The sequence below is a fragment of the Mytilus trossulus genome, chromosome 4 (assembly GCF_036588685.1).
Source record: "Mytilus trossulus isolate FHL-02 chromosome 4, PNRI_Mtr1.1.1.hap1, whole genome shotgun sequence".
NCBI lineage: Eukaryota > Metazoa > Mollusca > Bivalvia > Mytilida > Mytilidae > Mytilus > Mytilus trossulus.
In genome coordinates, this window is record NC_086376.1 from 92,579,815 (window position 1) to 92,600,590 (window position 20,776).

General features: G+C 32.4%; 2 protein-coding genes across 4 annotated transcripts; one reads left to right on the top strand and one right to left on the bottom strand.

The window, feature by feature from the left end:
* Window positions 1-1,638: 1,638 nt before the first annotated feature.
* Window positions 1,639-9,602, bottom strand: LOC134714305 (plasminogen-like). The gene is made up of 6 exons (XM_063575540.1): window positions 9,229-9,602; window positions 8,940-9,030; window positions 6,564-6,791; window positions 5,126-5,392; window positions 4,303-4,482; window positions 1,639-2,460 (listed from the first exon to the last, which is right to left on the bottom strand). The coding sequence occupies exons 1-6, from the start codon at window positions 9,529-9,531 to the stop codon at window positions 2,222-2,224; spliced, it is 1,308 nt and encodes a 435-aa protein (XP_063431610.1). The 5' UTR covers window positions 9,532-9,602; the 3' UTR covers window positions 1,639-2,221.
* Window positions 9,603-10,600: 998 nt separating this feature from the next.
* Window positions 10,601-20,697, top strand: LOC134716321 (uncharacterized). 3 transcript variants are annotated; one of them, XM_063579233.1, is made up of 7 exons: window positions 10,601-10,701; window positions 12,109-12,193; window positions 14,050-14,212; window positions 16,799-16,978; window positions 18,441-18,701; window positions 19,357-19,616; window positions 19,984-20,697. In XM_063579233.1, the coding sequence occupies exons 2-7, from the start codon at window positions 12,166-12,168 to the stop codon at window positions 20,634-20,636; spliced, it is 1,545 nt and encodes a 514-aa protein (XP_063435303.1). In that variant the 5' UTR covers window positions 10,601-10,701; window positions 12,109-12,165; the 3' UTR covers window positions 20,637-20,697. The 3 variants fall into 3 exon arrangements, with proteins under 3 accessions (XP_063435303.1, XP_063435301.1, XP_063435302.1); XM_063579231.1 differs by lacking the exons at window positions 10,601-10,701; window positions 12,109-12,193 and having other exon boundaries at window positions 13,735-14,212; XM_063579232.1 differs by lacking the exons at window positions 10,601-10,701; window positions 12,109-12,193 and having other exon boundaries at window positions 13,737-14,212; window positions 16,808-16,978.
* Window positions 20,698-20,776: the final 79 nt, after the last annotated feature.

Here is a 20,776-nt window from a genome sequence, read left to right on the forward strand (position 1 = left end):
CTGTTTGTCAACAAACAACAAAAAAACATGGATATTGAGCACGTGTTTAACATGTACCATCAGATAATAGTTTATTTTAAAGACATTCATGCGTATTGCGATCACCTGATTTTTACGAGATAGGTGACACTGAGGTCTTTTTGCATACGGAAAAGATGTCGGGGAATTGCTTTCTGGAATAGAATAGAGTAAACTAATCTAAATATGAACAAATTAAAGAATTTTCTTCAGAAAAAAGTATATGTACATAAGTTTTATAATAAAAACTATCCATTGAGTTATGAAAAAAACCCATATGCATTATTATTATTTTTTAATTTGAGGTTTCTTATGACTTTAATATTCAATTGTTCCTTCAACTGGTTGATTTCTATAAATGATTTTTATTTTTGAAAGAATTAAAATTTGTAATGTTCAATATTGGCAAATTGATCCACAATAATGGTCTAGATTACATAAACGATTTATTGATCATTTTATTTTTGGTTTAGAGACCATGTGGTTTCATTGAACATAATTTAGGGGTATGGATTTCTGTCTGAAAAATTAATAAAACTTGTTAAGATATTATTGGGCATAATTTTTGATGCGCTTAAATTTTATTATAAACTTGTGATATTTTATTCCAACTTTTTTCGTTCAACTGTCATCCAGTAAAAATACTGAATAAGAGCTCAGAATGAGTGAAAGGGTCTGTTTCTATAATTTTTCCAGCAGCTCTCTTTCGTAATTTTAGTATTCGATTTAAACCCTCACTGCTACAGCTGCTCATATTCAGTTTGTTAACATTTTTGAAATGTTTAAGCCATTAAATTACTTCACTTTGTGGATTCTTATGAATTCTATACAACTTTTGTACTATTCTAAATCTCGGTCTATTTCTGAAATTAATTCTTACATACTTTTGATATTTTAACCCTGTATGCTAACATTGCCTATGTGAAATTTAAAAATTGTTTGTACATACATTGAACGTCAAACATTTGTGACGTATAAAAAAACGTCAGACACGCGAATCAATGAATCAGTGTTTGTAGATAAAAAAAATTGTTGTCTGTTAAATTGTTCCTTTTAAGATTGTTACACGATGATGACTGCTGTACCCATATCTTGACTATTTTATTTATTATGTCCGTTTAATTTACGCATCATTGTAAATATATCGGAATTTGATGAGACTCATCAGAGTGAGAGGCTTTGCGCTATAAAACTAGGTTTAATCCTCCATTTTCTACATTTGAAAATGCCTGTACCAAGTCAGGAATATGACGGTTATTGTCCATTCGTTTTTGATGTGTTTTGTTTTTTAATTTTACCATGTGATTATGGACTTTCCGATTAGATTTTCCTCTAAGTTCAGTATTTTTGTGATTTTACTTTTCACAATTGACACGTCTTTGATTTTGAACACCTTGAATAATTTGACATTTTTTCATTCATAAAGGGTTAAATAATGGTAAAAGTGTTTCATCTTTATTGCAATATTCAATCAAAATGTTTGAATAGGTATGCTGTAATCGACCACATATAAAACAATAAGTATATCTATCAATATCAACTTATACTGCAACAGATGAACATTTTTATAAATTTTCTGTTTACAAAACTTTGAATATTTCGAAAAACTACGGATTTTCTTATACCAGGCATAGATTCCTTAGTCGTATTTGGCACAACTTTTTGGAATTTCGGATCCTCAATGCTCTTCAACTTTGGCTTTATATATATTTTGATATGAGCGTCTGTCGTACTTAATTATAATCCTGGTACCTTTGAAAACAATTTCGAACTTAAATGTTATTGATGCAAGAGACGAAAGTATTCGGAAAAAAGGAAACATAAAAAAGTCGAAGAGCTATTGAAACTAAAACGTACATAAAGTGTATCTAAATTTGGTAAAGAAAATCAGAAAACTGCACGAGGGAGAGACATTTCTTATTTAGAATGAGCTCAAAATTTTCATAACAGCAAATTTCAATCACACAATTCATATATCTGATACTGGGCTTAAATGCAGATTCAGCGATTACTGTTCCGTTGCGAGAGAGAATGATAATACTCATAATAAATATGGAGAAAGAACGGCAAGTTTCAAACTTCTATGATGATAATCAAGGCAAATACAATAGTTTCCTAAGTTTGATTAGGATTGACCAATAAAAATATAAAATAAATATTTTACAGAAAAAAAGTAAAATATGTTGAACTGTGTTAAACTGCACTAACAATTTGGGATCCAACAGTACTCATATTTCACTTCTGGATCCGTTGTGTAACACCATGGTACACTGTAACCATCCCCGGGATTGCGACAGTAATTGCTAGTCTGGTCCTTTGGGTCATCCGGTACAGTTGTATGTACATGAGGTGTTTGACTATTCCAGTTCTGACAGGTCCTTCCGGTCACGGTGCACGTCATCTTCCCTATGTAGGCAGAACCTGGATCGTGACAATCAACATCTAAAAAGTAAAGTCACAAACAAATATTATAGATTGAAAATAAACTGACAACGTCATGGCTAAGAATAAAAAGACAAACGGACAAATAATAGAATAATAGGCAGCACATAGAAAACTAAAGACTAAGCAACACGAACCAACACGAACTCCACCAAAAACTGGGGTGATATCAGGTGCTCCGGAAGGATACGCAGGTCCAGCTCCTAATACCGAACTCCAAGGAAATTTTAAAACGGAAAGTTCCTAATAATTCAAAGTCCAAACACATCAAACGAATAGAAAACAACTGTCATATTCCTGATTTGGTACAGGCGTTCTTATTATCATGACTAAACTAAATATTTCTTTTGTTCCATAACATGTTTTAATTTGGTTTTTATTTTAATTAAAACAAAAAATTTCTTTGTTCTAAAAGTTATATTACCAATACAATGCTTATTAATTTATATACCATATGGCTTATATTTGCATAAGTCATTTAAAAACGCAATACAAATTTTATCAAAGTAATAATTTTACAATGTTATATTACAAAATATGATATTCCATGTTTACATAACTATATAAGTTTTCTACGTCCGGTGATATTAGAAATAATCAAGGATGCATTCGAGCTGCTGCATCGCTCTTTAGCAATTTCAATCAAAAACAAACGGTGTCTCTATAATCTATTTTTCAATTATGATTATTCAGTTTCCTGTTTCCTTGTAGGAGATTTGATAACAAAAAAATATGATAATTCTATCCAACTCAACTTGTTCTTGATTGAACAATAGAAGTTCAAAAAATTGTATGTGTTTACCACAGCCAATCTATAGTTTATTTTTGTTTAAGGTTTAAAGATTGCTGGATCTTTGGTTGCTTGAAGGTCACAAAACTCATTATAAGTGGTAAGGTAACCATATGGCAACCGAATCTAATTTTGAGATTCAGGTCTTGAATTGCGGGATGTATAGATAGACAGTCACGTTCGAAAATAATATTCAACCGTGAAAGTGATTCGATTTCGCACTTTAGATAGGCATTTGGACATTTGAAAATCTTTTGGAAGGATAAGAGGTTTCATGTTGCAAGCAAAATGTTCTTCCCTTTTTCAATGTTACTTCCTTGTATTGTTACCAGTTGAAATATACCCTTACTTTATGACAGGTGACACATCTTTTAGTACCTACTTTAATTACTTGTTTTGAAAGGGAAAAGTATGATAAGACCATCATTTGGTTCTTAAAACATAGAAATAATGAAATTATACAGCAATCCTTTCCCATATTTTTTGGATGATATACTCTTCTTGTACAGTTTAGTGTCTATCAATTTTATATCTGTTGAGTGTGTTTTATGTTTTTTTCAAAGGAGAGTCGAAAGATACCAGAGGGACAGACAAACTCAAAGATCGAAATTAACTGACAACGCGAAGTTCGTATCAGTTCTCGTTTTTTTCTTTCTTTCCTGTGAGTTAAAACTTAATCAGATTTGTAAAATGCAATTGTTTTTTGGTTATAATTTAATCACACATTTGTTTTGTTCTCAATTTGTTTCATGTAATTTCAAACATCTGTCATGAAACTTAAGCTTCATTCCTCATTTACAAAAATACCGAACTCCGAGGAAAAAAGTAAAATCACAAGATACTGAACCTAGAGGGAAATCTAATCGGAAAGTTTATAATCACATGACAAAATCAAATAACAAAAAAAAATCAATAACGAATGAACAAGAACTGTCATATTCCTGACTTGGTACATACATTTTCAAGGAAACCTCACCTCTACAAGACTTAAGGGTTGTGGTGTATGACATGCATTGTCGTAACCAGTAAATTAAGAGGATGTTATTTCCTACCTGAACATGATAGATTCACTGATGACCATTTCCGGTTTTCATACCGAGACACAGGACAATGTTCAAGAATGGTGGTACTGTTTGTTTCGTAGCACTTAAAGCGGGTGATCGGTACGTCTGCAAAATGTTGAGTGTACGAATGAATGGGGTCCGGTAGCTGTTGGTAATGATTATTTGGATCTGAAAAAAAATAGATGAGGTAGATTATAAAGGCGTTACAGGCTATTCCCTTCGTAATGTACTCTTAGTTGTATCTGTCCATGCTGTGTATTGATATTGCTGTTGTTTTTCATTGGGTTTCATTGTAGGAATGACGTTATCTAAAGTCAGGGAAACATCCTTTCTTTCCTTACTTTGGTTCGGACAGAGTTATCTTCGATAGGTTAAATGTTTTAAAATTTTCCCAAAATCTTCTCTACTTATCTTATTTCAGTGTCGTTCTGTGACACAAGGATAAAGAAGTGAAGCAATCTGAACTTTTGGTAAATTGTCAATTTTTTGTCATCGTAAAGAATTTGATATTGAGTCTTCGGATAATGAAGACGATTCTTTTCACTGCAAATTTGTGTGTGTATGCTTAGATATTAAAATGAAGATTTGATATGATTAACAATGAGACAAGTCTTCACAAGAGACCAAATGACACAAAAAAAATACATCTTGATGTCACTGTATGGCTTTCATCAATGAACGAATCCAATTAGAGCATGAATACATATAAGTCATTATTGTTTTATTTGTAACAAAACAAATCTTTAATCATAAAGCAAATTTCAAAGGAAATATGGTCAATTGTATTTTGAGTTCTAATAATAAGTCAAACCTTCAGTATAACACATTGGAACGGAACACACATCGAAGGTCATTTTCGGGTCCCCCGTCATACACCAAAAGTAAGGCCGATCAAGGTCACTTCCGGTTACTGGAGAGCGGCAGTAATTATCAGCGGCTGAGATAGTATCGTCTGGAAACATTGCAGGTGTAAGTTTGGAAGATTGAGCCTGTGACGTTTTGTCCCATCTTTGGCAATGTTGACCGGTCAGTGTTATTGAAGTGTTAGACTTTGTACCACTAAGGCTTTCGAAGCACTCTAAAAAAAGGTATAATGTAATGTATGTTTTAGAAATGTGAAACAGAATATTCGATGTAAAATTCTATGAACTACATTTTTTGAACGTTGATTAATAATTTTATCAATTTATTGACATTATTACTGTCACGTAATATTTTAGCGATATATTTTAACACTGACAACAAACTTATAGTGAAAAAAAGGGACGAAAGATAGCAGAGGGACAAGTCAAACGCATAGATTGGCATACCATTAAACTAAGTTCAACCCACCATTGTTATTGAAATGTCCAGTACCAAGTCAGGAATATGGCAATTGTATCAAATAATTCGTTTCAATGTGTGTTGGCGTTTGTTTTTGTTTCACTTTGGTGTTCCTGTTATTCGTAGGTTTTCCATAGTTAATAGTATGTGTCACTCGGTTTTGGTTTGTACTCCGGATTTCCTTCTCTTTGTCGATTTATGACTTTTGAACACTGGTATACTTCTGTTGCCTTTTCATCAATATCGATCGGGGTTTAAAATTTATTTCTTTATTCACTGTTTTACGGAAAACTGTCAAAGCATTCGTCGCCCGTTACAATAGTTGTAGGTTGAATTAATTATTTTATTCTTCTTAAGCGACACGAGAATGGCTCTCAGTGAACCTACTTCTTTGTTTGTATCATTGTGTCTCTGGATATTACCTACTGTCCGCATCAAATATTGTGTATTGTTTTTGGGGGCAAAAGATACTAGAGGGACAGTCAAAACTTAAATATGAACATAATCGAGACAAGAACATAAAGTTGTGTCAACCATTTGATTTTAATAAAACTTAGACAAGAGGCAAAATGTCCTTTCCCCTTAAGTTCTTCAGAGGTGTAATCCTTACCATTCTTTGATTAGGAACATAAATGTTATAAAGAAGATTGTTGGTCTTTTTTAATAATCCTGACTACGGCGTTATTCAATGTCGAACTCTTGGTTTTTACTAACAACGTTAGCTTACTTTTCCAACTTGTAGATAATTTTTCTATACCACTTTTTTCATACCTTCAACATATTTGTTGAAAGTGCTCTTGAATAACCGAAAGATAAACAAATTAAATAGATAATATTCTAAGAAACATTTTTCAATTATCTATAATAAATTTCAATAAAGATGTTTTATGAATGATAAATTTCATATATAATATTTTTATTTTTACCTATGCAGGAAAAACTAGCTGTTTCCCAGTTTCCATTTGGCTGACATTCAACTTCTGTTATGAGATGCCAAGTTGCAGTTGAATTTACACAAATTTGTCGGTTGCATTTTTCTGGTAAAGGAACCGTTTTATTTTCACATGTATAATACGTTTCGTTTCCCATCAACGAACCTCCGTTCAACCAAGATGCATTTGGAACTTCTTCAATGTCGCTTCCACATTCTATGTCTGAAATGAATGTTTCTGTCAAATACTTAAAGGGATTTACGCTCTGACATAAGAATTTTACAAGCAATGTTTCATACAAAACGTATCAGCTACTCTTATTTATTTTAGCCTTTTAAAAAATATTGAATATTATGATAGAGTTTATTTTATAATTAAAAATGTCAGTTTACATTAAAAGTTTGAGATTTTGTCTGGATATTAACATTTTATATAACAAAAATTTACAAAAAGAACTGTCGCATTCATAATAAATCATATGATGTGGAAAACTGGACTGATGTATTTGACAAAATTAATTGAATGACTTGGAAGGTGATATAATGGGTTATTCTACGTATATTGCATATCGTTATAGTAAGAAGATGTTTAAGATAAAACTGAATGGAGACATAATAAGAAAAATGTAAGTTCAAACTAATGAATTGAAGTTAATGAAGAATTAAATCGCTGGAACAAGCATCTTGGCGTACCGAACGTTTGATATTTGGTCAATCGCTGGAACAAGCAATCTTGGCGTATCGAACGTTTGATATTTGGTCAATCGCTGGAACAAGCATCTTGGCGTACCGAACGTTTGATATTTGGTCAATCGCTGGAACAAGCATCTTGGCGTATCGAACGTTTGATATTTAGTCAATCGCTGGAACAAGCATCTTGGCGTACCGAACATTTGATATTTGATCATTCGCTGGAACAAACATCTTGGCATATCGGACGTTTGATATTTGGTCATTCGCTGGAACAAACATCTTGGCGTACCGAACGTTTGATATTTGGTCATTCGCTGGAACAAGCATCTTGGCGTATCGAACGTTTGATATTTAGTCAATCGCTGGAACAAGCATCTTGTCGTATCGAACATTTGATATTTGGTCAATCGCTGGAACAAGCATCTTGGCGTATCGGACGTTTGATATTTGGTCATTCGCTGGAACAAACATCTTGGCGTACCGAACGTTTGATATTTGGTCATTCGCTGGAACAAGCATCTTGGCGTATCGAACGTTTGATATTTAGTCAATCGCTGGAACAAGCATCTTGTCGTATCGAACATTTGATATTTGGTCAATCGCTGGAACAAGCATCTTGACGTATCGAACGTTTGATATTTGGTCAATCGCTGGAACAAGCATCTTGTCGTATCGAACATTTGATATTTGGTCAATCGCTGGAACAAGCATCTTGGCGTACCGAACGTTTGATATTTGGTCAATCGCTGGAACAAGCATCTTGACGTACCGAACGTTTGATAGTTAGTCAATCGCTGGAACAAGCATCTTGACGTACCGAACGTTTGATATTTAGTCAATCGCTGGAACAAGCATCTTGACGTACCGAACGTTTGATATTTAGTCAATCGCTGGAACAAGCATCTTGACGTACCGAACGTTTGATATTTAGTCAATCGCTGGAACAAGCATCTTGGCGTATCGAACGTTTGATATTTGGTTCAGATTTTCATAGTGTATTTTACATTTTTACAAGCAAGCAAATATCATCCAGATGTTAATTTTCCAATTCTGGTGCCTTTGCGTCATTAAACGAGTGAATCAAATTTAATCATTGCTAATTTGATTTGCCGCACCAAACTTATGTGTAGTCAAAAATTAAAATTAGTGCTCGAACCCAAAAAATATTATAGATAAAAAATAACAAAAGGTGAATAGAAAATAAATTTAATAATGAGTAGCATGAGGATGAAAAAATATTAAAACAAATCATACATGTGTGTGTCAACGTAAACATGGACACTTTTACTAGTCAGGGGTTCAAAAAGGGGTGTAAATAAGTTCGAAAATTTTGTTACAATTTAAATACCTATCAATGTATTTATTAAAGTTGCAGTATACAAACAATATTAGGTCAATGTCGAAAAAACTTTTTTGTTCTTGGCGCAAACTGGGGAAGGGCTCGGTAGAACCTCGCTCTTCCAAAGTTTCTCAGCCTTATACAAATAGGATGCTATTTTTCTGACATCGACCTAATATTGTATATGTATGCACTTTCTGGTTATATTATTTGAAATACATAAAGAGGAAACATACAGTGTTTGGTAATTTAACTCAACAAAGCAAACTTCTGTAATATTGATACACAAAATAAATATAACTTAAATGAACAGATTTGTAAAGTAATATATTTACATACTTAACGGTAAACACAAAACTTGGAAACTGTCATCAGTAAAACATCTCTCTTCGCGTGTACAGTTATGATTTTTGCAATGCCATGCATATTCCTGCAAAATATCTCAAAAGTAATGATCATTATCCCTATGTATATAGAAACTTTTTTTGAGAAACCATAAAGCCTTTCTTTTGTTTGATCTTTGTTCTAAAAACTTCACAGCTATAAATTTCTTTTATATCAAATTCGTAAAACATTTAAAGAGACACAAAAATTAAAGTATATTTTTCTATGATATGAGTTCACTCACCATTGGGATGTCCAAAGCATCGACAAAAATTACAGAAGTTTTCTCTTTGGTAGTCACGCCAAAATTCAATTCACATTTCCATTCGTCTTTATAATAATTCAAAGACTTGCATATTTTCATCTGCAGACAATTTTCAGCACATGTGTAAAGAGATGTAGGTTGAATTCTCCGTATTAAAGAGTCATATGCATATAAGTCATATTGTCTCTTCATACATGGTATTGGAATTATTTCACCAAAAACTGTTACAACCAAAACCATATAACAGACTCCACACAATGTAAATTTGATCAGTTTCACCATCTCGAATCCATATCAGTACTGATGCTGTATAGAAATTTTGTCTATCAAATACTCTGATAAGCATATTACTACATTTTGCTATCTTTGGACTTTGTATTGTATTGATATCTATAACAATTCCTTGTTAATCAATTTTTGCCTTTGATACAATGTATTTAACCAATCATTTACTGTAATGATTGAGCTACTTAAGCATATCCTATGTGTTTCAATGTGTTACGTATCGAATCTCATTTGTTTTAATAAACATATAGTATATAAATTGATCTATTAACTGATTGATACATAAATAAATAATGTTGTTTTATATTCATTTCTTTTTTCGATCATAGATTATTTCATACATCTATGATTTGATGCACAATTAAGTCTCACATGTATCACACCTTTGTTCATTTACAAAAGTCCTAAATAGAGCATTATTTTTATTGCTTAGAATATTTGTTTCATGTATATTCCATTAATGGACCAGAATATTTTATATCCCAATTAAAAAGTCCACATTGTAAATTTATTCGTAATGTGCTGCTACCATTTGGTACTAATTAAAAATATTTTCGTAATGTACCTTTGGTTTTAAGACAGTCAATTGTTTACAAATGTGATTAAAAAGAGAAAGACAAAAAAGTAAATATTGGAAAAGCATGATTGTGATCAGTAATGTTTATTTTGTACTTAAAATTACCCATTTACTCTTTACTGTTTTAATGAAAATGTATTATGTAATGAAATGGTTCTATAATTCAGATATGTTTTCCCCATTTTCTCATACTTTGTAATGCCATAACAGGAAATGACGATAAACACCAACGAGACAACAACCCAACCAAACTAATAAATTTAACTATATAGACCAACTCTTTAGGGTGCTATAAACAGTTTCGTATAAAAAAAAAGGGAGGGTTATTCCCCGACTAAAAACAACGATGGAGGGAAACTCCTGTTTATTTACTCAATTGGTGAAAAAGTATCATGTTTTTTGTATTTGATTGTAAAAATTAATTAATTAGCTTTCAATTAAAACACGTTAAATGATTGAAATAATTTTAAAAATTATATTAACTTTACATGTTTTGAGGGGAGTGAAAATTGAAAACTTATTTGCAGCCACTGTAGTTCTTTTCGCAACAGGAGACCGTACCCTGAAACAAGATTTTTTTGAAAGGCCAGGTAAAAACGTACAAATTTCATACAGTTTTGATTATGTAAAATGTGCATGGATCATGTCTTCATGGGTGTGCACAGGACCTGATTTCAAGTTTTTGATGTCATTGGATGTTCAAATTATACCTTTTTTTCCCATGTTCATTGGATGGAATATTTGTCATATATTAAAGTACACATTATTTTTATTTCATTATAAACTAGAGAACATTCTGATTCCAGTGATATCTAGTTTTATACAAGTATCTTTATTAATCAGTCCACCACTAAGGGTCACTTATGCATGGTCCCTCAAAATGTGACGTCATAGCAACTGTTGATTGCACCCTTTAAAGTGTTCTACTGAGGATTTTTTCTTATCCAGGGAATAGATTAACTTATCCATATTTGGCACAACTTTTTGAAATTTCGGGTCCTTAATGCTCTTCATTTGTTTACTTTTTTGGCTTTATAACTATTTTGATCTGAGAGTTCTGTGTAGACGAAACTCGCGTCTGGCGTATTAAATAATAATCATGGTACCTTTGATTAATATTTACACGATGACACTGCTGGTGGATGTTTCGGCTCCGAGGGTATCACCCGCCCAGTAGTCAGCACTTCTTTCTTGACATGAATATCAACTATTTATTTCTTATCAACGCGCGTCTGGTGTAATTATAAAATTTTAATCCTGGTATCTTTGATGAGTTTATTTAAGGCATTTTTTTTTATATAAATTTACTGTGACAAAACTTTGAATTTTTCGAAAAACTAAGGATTCTTATCCCAGGAATAAATAACCTTAGCCGTATTTTGGCACAACTTTTTGGAATTTTATTTTTTGGTCCTCAATGCTCTTCAAATTGTTTTCTTCTTTGGCTTTATAACTATTTTGATATGAGCGTCACTGATGAGTCTCGTGTGGAGAAAATGCGCATCTGACGTATTAAATTATAATCATGGTACCTTTGATAGCTATTTACAATATATAAAGGCAACAGTAGTATACCGCTGTTCGAAATTCATAAATCGATTGAAAAAAAGTCAGGGTTACAAACTAAAACTTAGGGAAACACATCAAATATAAGAGGAGAACTACGATACAACAGAATCACAACATTAAAATGTAACACATACAGAAACGATCTATAATATAACAATGACAAAGGTTATATCGTACATAGAACAGAAATTTTGTGAAAAAGATTTATCAAAGAGTATCAATGAAACTATATAAAGTACATAATAGATATAGGAAGATGTGGTGTGAGTGCCAATGAGACAACTCTCCATCCAAGTAACAATATAAAAAGTAAACCATTATAGGTTAAAGTACGGCCTTCAACACGGAGCCTTGTAAATTTTAGTTCATTTATACGTTTTGAAGTATGACATCAATTTTACAGAGCTAGTACACATCTTTATTTATAGGCATGCTGAGATCAACCTCCTGGTGTGGGATTTTCTCACTGCGTTAAAAACCAATTGATGGCCTTAGGTTTTTATCTGCTCTTTGGTACGTTTTTTGTCTCTTTGACTTATTCCCTATTTTTATTCGTAATTGTATATCTTAACAGAAAAATTATTGGAACAACAAACAGTATTTGTCATTCGTCATGAAAGTATTAAAGCACAGAAGATTTATGGATAGTAAAGATAAAGTAAAGATAACATTAAGTTTTTATGAGATAATAATTATTATGAATTTTTCAAAGGTTTTTCTAATGTTTGGAAAATATTCTTATTGTAGAACAGTCAAAGATATATATATATATATTTGCGACGTAGCAAATTAAGTTTTACGCTTGCAAAGTATTCTTTATGATCCTTTGTTGGTCTTGAAGAGCTAATCAAAAGTCAGAAATATTAACATTAATGTTAATTGTTGGTATGGAAATAAGTCTCGCCCCTTGATACTTGTATACAAAGATTTTTGTCATTGGAACATGGTTGAGGATTTGGGACAAAACGATCTCCATGGAAATCAGATGATCAGATGCTGATACAACGGACTGCCAAATATTATTGATTTACTTTGTATGCATATCTCCTCTCATAAACTATGGATTTTTAAAGAAAATTAAAGCGACAAATCATGACTGAAGTTAGGGCCAAATAATCGACATTGAAATGTGGTGTGCCAATACAAGGGAGATGTGCCATAAAATGAAATGTGTCAATTACAGATGAGACGTGCAAATTCAAATGAAATTGTCTATTACAAATGAAATTTACTTATAAAAATGAATTATTTTAACCTAATGTTCACGGTTCCCGTTCGATTGACTTATCCAAAACTTTAACCAAATTAATGTTGACGCCGTCGACAATATAATATATGACAAAAGTTTGTCAGAAATCATATCTGATATTCTTCTTCAGTCATTATAACCTTCCATCATTACCGGACTGAACAAAGAAATAGCACGACGGGTGCCGTTTACGGTGCAGGAAATGCTTACCCTTCCGGAGCACCTGAATTCACTCTCGGTTTTTAGTGGAGTTCGTGCTGTTTATTATTTATTATTTATAACTGTTGATATAAATGTCTTTTGGTTTTACGAGTTTTTGTTTACTTCTTGGTTTTGATTGTAATTGTCTTAATTGGGCACGTAATTAGTGTATTAGAAACATTCTACACTTTGAAATTATTTATATGATATATATATTAACTGAAATACCCAGCTATTTTTAATATTTTAAAGAATTGCATTGTTATTATGCCGAAACAACGGTAAATGTAATTTTTTATATATTTTTTTTATATTATCAATTATTAACATTTTGCATGCATAAACAAATTTGAGGGCACTGGCTGGACACAGTGCAAGGCGATGTAGCTTCAATCTCACAGAAGGAGGGAATCGAATAGCACTATGTGAAGAACGAATATTTGTTATTTTCGTCGCCGATTTCGGTTTCCTTTCATTAAATATTTGATAAATGTTAAATATGTGGAGAGCAAATAGTCTTAATGAAATCCTACTACTGAGTGAATTTATGGCTTAAACCCAAGTAGTTGTAATTAGATACTGTCATCATGACCAATTAATGGCTATTTACACCCACTTGAGATCCTTAAAAACATCAAAAACTACTACTCCACCTTAAATACATGTAGATATTTATGTATAATGAAAGAGGTTTTCCTATAATATTGGATGTGTATGCTGTGTGCGTTTTCTTATGACATTAGATATGTATGATAAGTGCTTTTCCTTATAACATTGGATATGTATGCTGTGTGCGTTCTCTTTTTCCTAACTGCAATTTTTAATTTGACTGTTGGGTGTCCAGATTGTTTTGAAAAAATCGACACTATAATTCAAAATACCTTACGATGCAAATCAAAACAGATTGTTGGGGTTTCAGTTGCTGTGGTAAGATCTGGAGAAGATATTTTAGTAAAAGGATACGGCGTGAAGGATTTAGACACGAACGAAACAGTGACGGAGGAAACTTTGTTTGGAGTAGCGTCCTTGTCAAAAGCTTTCGCAAGTACATTACTTGTGAAACTAATAGAGGAGAAAACAAAGTAAGTACGGAGATACTATTACTGTATATCTTATTCTACTTGCACTCCTAATCACCCATTGTATCAAAAGGTTTGTTATTATTTGTAAATTATTCAAACGCAGTGTTCAAGATGGTAGATTAGATATTCGGTGTAATTTGTATGAACAAACGCAGTGTTCAAGATGGTAGATAAGATATTCGGTGTCATTTGTATGAACAAACGCAGTGTTCAAGATGGTAGATTAGATATTCGGTGTCATTTGTATGAACAAACGCAGTGTTCAAGATGGTAGATTAGATATTCGGTGTCATTTGTATGAACAAACGCAGTGTTTAAGATGGTAGATTAGATATTCGGTGTCATGTGTATGAACAAACGCAGTGTTCAAGATGGTAGATTAGATATTCGGTGTCATTTGTATGAACAAACGCAGTGTTCAAGATGGTAGATTAGATATTCGGTGTCATTTGTATGAACAAACGCAGGTGTTCAAGATGGTAGATTAGATATTCGGTGTCATTTGTATGAACAAACGCAGTGTTCAAGATGATAGATGAGATATTCGGTGTCATTTGTATGAACAAACGCAGTGTTCAAGATGGTAGATTAGATATTCGGTGTCATTTGTATGAGTAATGTTATTATAAGATATGGATAAGGATGAGACGAGATTATTTATAAACTGAAGATGTCATTTAAAAAGTCAAATTATCATGAAGAATTAAAATGGTGTTTATGGTGTAACTGTAACATGAAGTTTGACAGGCGTGGGGTAAATATTTATCAAAGATACCCAGACAGTAATTGTATACGCCAGACTGGCGTTTCGTTTACATATTCATGTCAACACCGAAGTGCTGGCTACTGGGCTGGTGATTCACTCGGGGACGAAACGTCCACCAGCAGTGGCATTGACCCAGTGGTGTAAATAGTTATCAAAAGTTTCAGGATTATAATTTTATACGCCATACGCGCGTTTCTTTTACATAGGACTCATCTGTAACGCGCAGATCAAAATATTTATACAGCCAAACAAGTACAAAATTGAAGAGTAGTAAGGACCCACAATTCAGTAATACATGCTCAGCACATTGAAAAAAATCGGATACTCATGTAAAAGTAGAAATTTCTTTTAAAGCCGGAAAACATTTTTTTATGGTTACTACTTTGAATTATGACATAGTTTGTTTAAAACGGTTTATACAAAAAAAAAGATTGCTCAATTATTTTGCAACCCAAAAAAGAAATTAAAACTGATGGTCGTTGCCAACTAAGGCCGTGTTCACACCAAACGCCGTGTACAGTAAACATGTTTACATTTGGTTTAATGTAATCTACACTAGTTGCACCTAAGATTTGTCCACATCTATACACCTTGTTTAGTTACCTGTACATAAGATGTGTTCACACTTGTAAACTATATGTCATTTAAATGTTCATTACGTAGAACCGAACTCAAATTTTCGAACAACTTTTCTAGCAGTAAGGGAACGACCATTTGACTTAAAAAAAAGGGGGGGATGGATTTTTCCACAATTTGATTGAAAAAGAATCGGTACCATCGAAAAAATTGAAATTTAACTTTCACGCGGACTCAGACCTCCCCCCTTTTTTTTAAGTAAAGTGGTTGCTCCTTTAAGAAAGTCATTTTGGATGATTTGCGGTAGTTTAAAGATGTCTACGCATTAAAAATATAGGCTGCATCAGCGTGCTTATAGACAAAAAAAGAATTGCGATGTTGAGGATCACTACATTTTTATATTTTCTGTTTGTTTCAAATGGTATTGTTTCTACAAGTTGGTTTTTTTTTTGGCAAAAGGAGAGGGCGATATTTTTTTTATTTCTAATTGTATTTTAACTGATCTGAGATTCTACACAAACAAACAATTGACCTCACCCTTTTTCAGTAATGCATTTATGAGTGAATCGTTGTTTGAGTAAAGACCAGTGGCAAATATGTCTGTCAGTGTGTACGTACAGTCGATTCGAGAAGACCTTTTCTAAGGAATTATGTATTTGGCAATGATGATGGATGAGTTTTGATAAGGGATTAATAAAGCTACGTAAAGTGTTTGTATAACAAATAAATATATCAAGTTTAGACAAATATTTCTGTAAATAACTTAATTAATAAGTGTTATAAATATCAATTTTATATAAAAATTGGTTTTTTTTTTACATATAAATGGAAAAATTACAGTTCGGAATGACTAGTTTTGTGTACACTGAACATACACAAGGCCTACATCGACTATCGACTGCATGTAGACAAAACATGATTTTAACTACATGTAAACATTGAGTTTTGTCAATGGGAACGTAATTATGTTTAGTTTATGTGTGAGTTACACTAACACAACACCGAGTTTAGGTCAATGTGAACACGGCCTAAGTTCCATATTACAGCCAGTGTATGCACATGTTGAGCCAAAAAGACAAACTAGTGTTCTTTGTTCGGCAAGAATAGTTACCGAAGGTACCAGGATTATAATTGAAGAAAATAGCTATAAAAAAATCCTCTGCCGAAAAACTGTCATAATCTGGATTTTTTTCTACCTTTATTTTGTATCCAAACTAAAATCTGTGATTCTGTACACATATAAGTATTTTCAGATACTCTCTAAACACAAAAGTCAGTACCATATTTAACAACGAAGGGATTTTTATCGACTTGTTAAGGTCAAAGTATGCTACCGTCCGAGATCTTTTATCTCATAGACTGGGAATACCAGGAAACAACCGTATACGATTGGATAACAACTTGACACGTGCTAATGTTATACAGTAAGTAAACAATTAATATAATATAAAAAAGAAGACGTGGTAGGATTGCCAATGAGACAACTATCCACAAAAGACCAAAATGACACAGACATTAACAACTATAGGTCACCGTACGGCTTTCAACAATGAACAAAGCCCATACCGCATAGTCAGCTATAAAAGACCCCGATAAGACCATGTAAAACAATTCAAACCAGCAAACTAACGGCCTTATTTATATAAATAAAAAATAAACGAAACACAAATATATAACACATAAGCAAACGACACCCACTAAATTACAGGCTCCTGACTTGGGACAGGCACATACATAAATAATGTGGCTGGGTTAAACATGTTATCGGGATCCCAACCCTCCCCCTAACCTGGGACAGTGGTATAACAGTACAACATAAGAACGAACTATAAAAATCAGTTGAAAAAGGCTTAACTCATCAAATGGACAAAAATACAAGTGGACGTTAAGTTGTTAAGAATCTCGTACCTTAATATTATGCTAATGTATTGATACACTAATATCAAGACAAATCATAATTCTGTTAGTGTGTATTAGGTTAAACAATTGTTCTTTATATTATCGTCTTTGAGCATGCATGCCTCAAATATCTGCCACTGGACATTTAGTACCAAATAATCTATAATCTTTTTAATAGTTCATACAGGTAAATATCAAACTTCCACCAGGCAAATCAATAATATATTAACATTTACTATATTGATTTGCCTGGCGAAAGTTTGATATTTACCTGCATGATAAATCAAGTCAGTATTAACACAGATCTGGAATAATGCAATATCCAAACATAGTGCGTAAGGTTCTCATTCATACGTTACATTAGACTGCGTTGAGGTCCTTTTTTACTTTTTTTTTAAATGTGTATTCTTCTTTCTCTTTTTAGTAGTTCTTGTCTACTCATTTAAAGTAAATATCCCACGAAACAATTTGACATTACTTTGTAAATAAAGGCAACAGTAGTATACCTCTGTTCAAAATTCATAAATCGACAGAGAAAACACTAACCCGGGTTACAAACTAAAACGGAGGGTAACGTATCAAATATAAGAGAACTACGACACAACACCGAAACGTATCACACACAGAAACGAACTATAATGTAACAATGGCCAATTTCCTGACTTGGTACAGAGCATTTTATGAAAAAATGGTGGGTTGAACCTGGTTTTGTGGTATGCGAAACCTCCCCCTTTAATGGCAGTGTTAATTAAAATATTTAAATGACAACATGACACGACAGGGTTACAATAAATAAACAGATAAATAGGAGAAAATATAGGACAGAGAAACAAACGAATAATAGCCATGAAAAGGTAATAGGTTAAAAAATATTTTTATACGCCAGACGCGTATCTATTAGTTATTTTATTGAAAAATCTGAAGATATATTTGATATGTAGCAATTTTTTACTCACGAATAATAAAGACAATGTTTTTATTATTTAGTCGATTAAAGTATTTGCAACCAAAAGGCTTATTCCGAGACAGTTTCCTCTACAACAATTTGATATACGGTGCACTGACGCATCTTGCTGAATTGATTGGTGGAGACAGTTGGGAGAACTTAGTCAAGACACATCTTTTTGATCCAATCGGTATGAACTCTTCTTCCTTTTTGACAACAGCTGATTTTGAGAAGATTGACTTAGCTAAAGGGTATATTGAATATTATGGTGATCTGAAACCTGTTCCATTTGAATTTTCCAGGTGAGATTTAACAAGGCACATTGCTTTTATTTCAAAACTATAAATCCATTATTTCGAAAAACTCGAAAAACTAATCATCTTCTTTTTTTAATTATTATTATTGAATACTACATACGCCACCGTCTATAGACCAATTATTTTCCAGTATCATTTTATATTTGAGTAACTTTATAACGTAAAATGTATTTTATTTCTACTATATAAAAAAGATGAGGCGCTTTTTGAATGTTTATCAGGACGGGTAAAAAAAAAGGAATTTCCGTTTTGTTTTAAATAATGTATATTGCTTCAGTCATCACTTCAGTCAAAGAAATCATGAATTAAAAGCTTCTCTGAAGAAATTTGCTGGACTTTTACTTTCTAAATAATTATCAGCAACTAAGTAAAAAATAGATAAAAATCATTGAAAAATGTGGTATAAGATGTTTATATGTATCAGGATCGAAACGATAAGTGAAGTGTTATGAATCATTTGCTTTCAAATATTTGGTTTTGAGTGTTTAAGATGAACTATTAAAATCCATAAAAAAAAGCTTCGAACACATGAAATTTGTATACATGAATGGAGAGTTTTCTAATTGGCATTTATACCACATCTTCTTATATATAGTATATCTACATGTAGTATTGTTTTCTTTTTTTAATAATTCTACAGACGATGGGCAGACTTGTGTGGTTCCGGTTGTGTATTGTCATCGGCACGTGATATGGCAAAATGGATGAAATTCTATCTGGATGAAGGGAAACTAGCTAATGGCACAATACTTATTTCGAAAGATGCATTTAAAGATTTAACAAGACCAGAAAATATCATTGCGACAACCTATACGTCGTCCTACTTTACTAAACCAAAAGTTCCTGTAACAACAAGTAATACAGGATATGCCCTGGGATGGAGAACTGGACACTACAGAGGTAAATGTGGGTTTTTTTAAATGTATTTCGGTCATTATTTTTCTAAATGTTTTCAATCCATGATTATTTGTAAGCCTGTATCCTTTTCAAACCACATGAATGCCATAAGTATGGTGAAAATGATTACATTTCTTCATTTTATTAGCGAGCAAACACAAAAGCCAGAGATGAATTATTGAACAATTGACAAATTCTTACATTAAATAGATCGAAAATCAATCATTAATTGCTATAAAATTTTCAAACACATAAACATAAATGCTTAGTATACGCATATAAATACATGTATTTACATAAGTATGAACCTCAACATATATTTTTTGCTCTCATCTTTTTACTGTTAAATTGTTTATTTTTGTAATTTAAGGATACAAAATGCTGGAACATTCTGGAACAACGTTTGGTTACAGAGCACTACTTTCCGTTTTCCCCACTGCTGACCACCTTGCCATTTATACTGCAATGACTGGAAATGATCCTAGTTATTTGTACAGACAAACCTTGCACAATGTAATATTTGATATAGTTATGGGTTATAAACCATGGTTAAACTCATCAACAATTTGCTCCTATCCAAGACCATGGTTAAATGCAAAAGTCAAATCTTTGAAGCCAAGGTACAGCAAGCAAAGGAAACCTTCGCGTCAGATTACTGATTTCTATGGAATATACAAGAATCATGCTTATGGAAATCTTGAAGTGAAAAAACACAAGGATAGAAATAAACTAACAGTGGTTTATGGTTTTAGTAACTTCGTTTTGTATCCTAAAAACAAAACAGATGAATTTTATGGTGAGTCTATCGGGACTACGGCACACATATTCAACTTCTACTCATTTAAATTCAGTTTTGAAAATAAAACTGTCAAATTGGAGATACCCAATTTTGAATGGAAAGATCCTCCAGAGTTTATTAGAGCAGATGAGACCAGTCTAACAAACAAAAGTTGTTTTTTAAATGCGTCAAATAATATTTGCCTCGTTTTACTTTATTTAGCATTTTCAGTGTTGATACTCTAATGTGTGTAAATGAACAACGTTAATGTTTTCATCTTTCTTTAATAAATGTTCAAAATGTCAATGCTTTTGTTGCAAAGTTTGAATGGCCTACAAAATGCATTGCAAAGCTAGCTTTTATATCCATCAAATTCATTATTAGC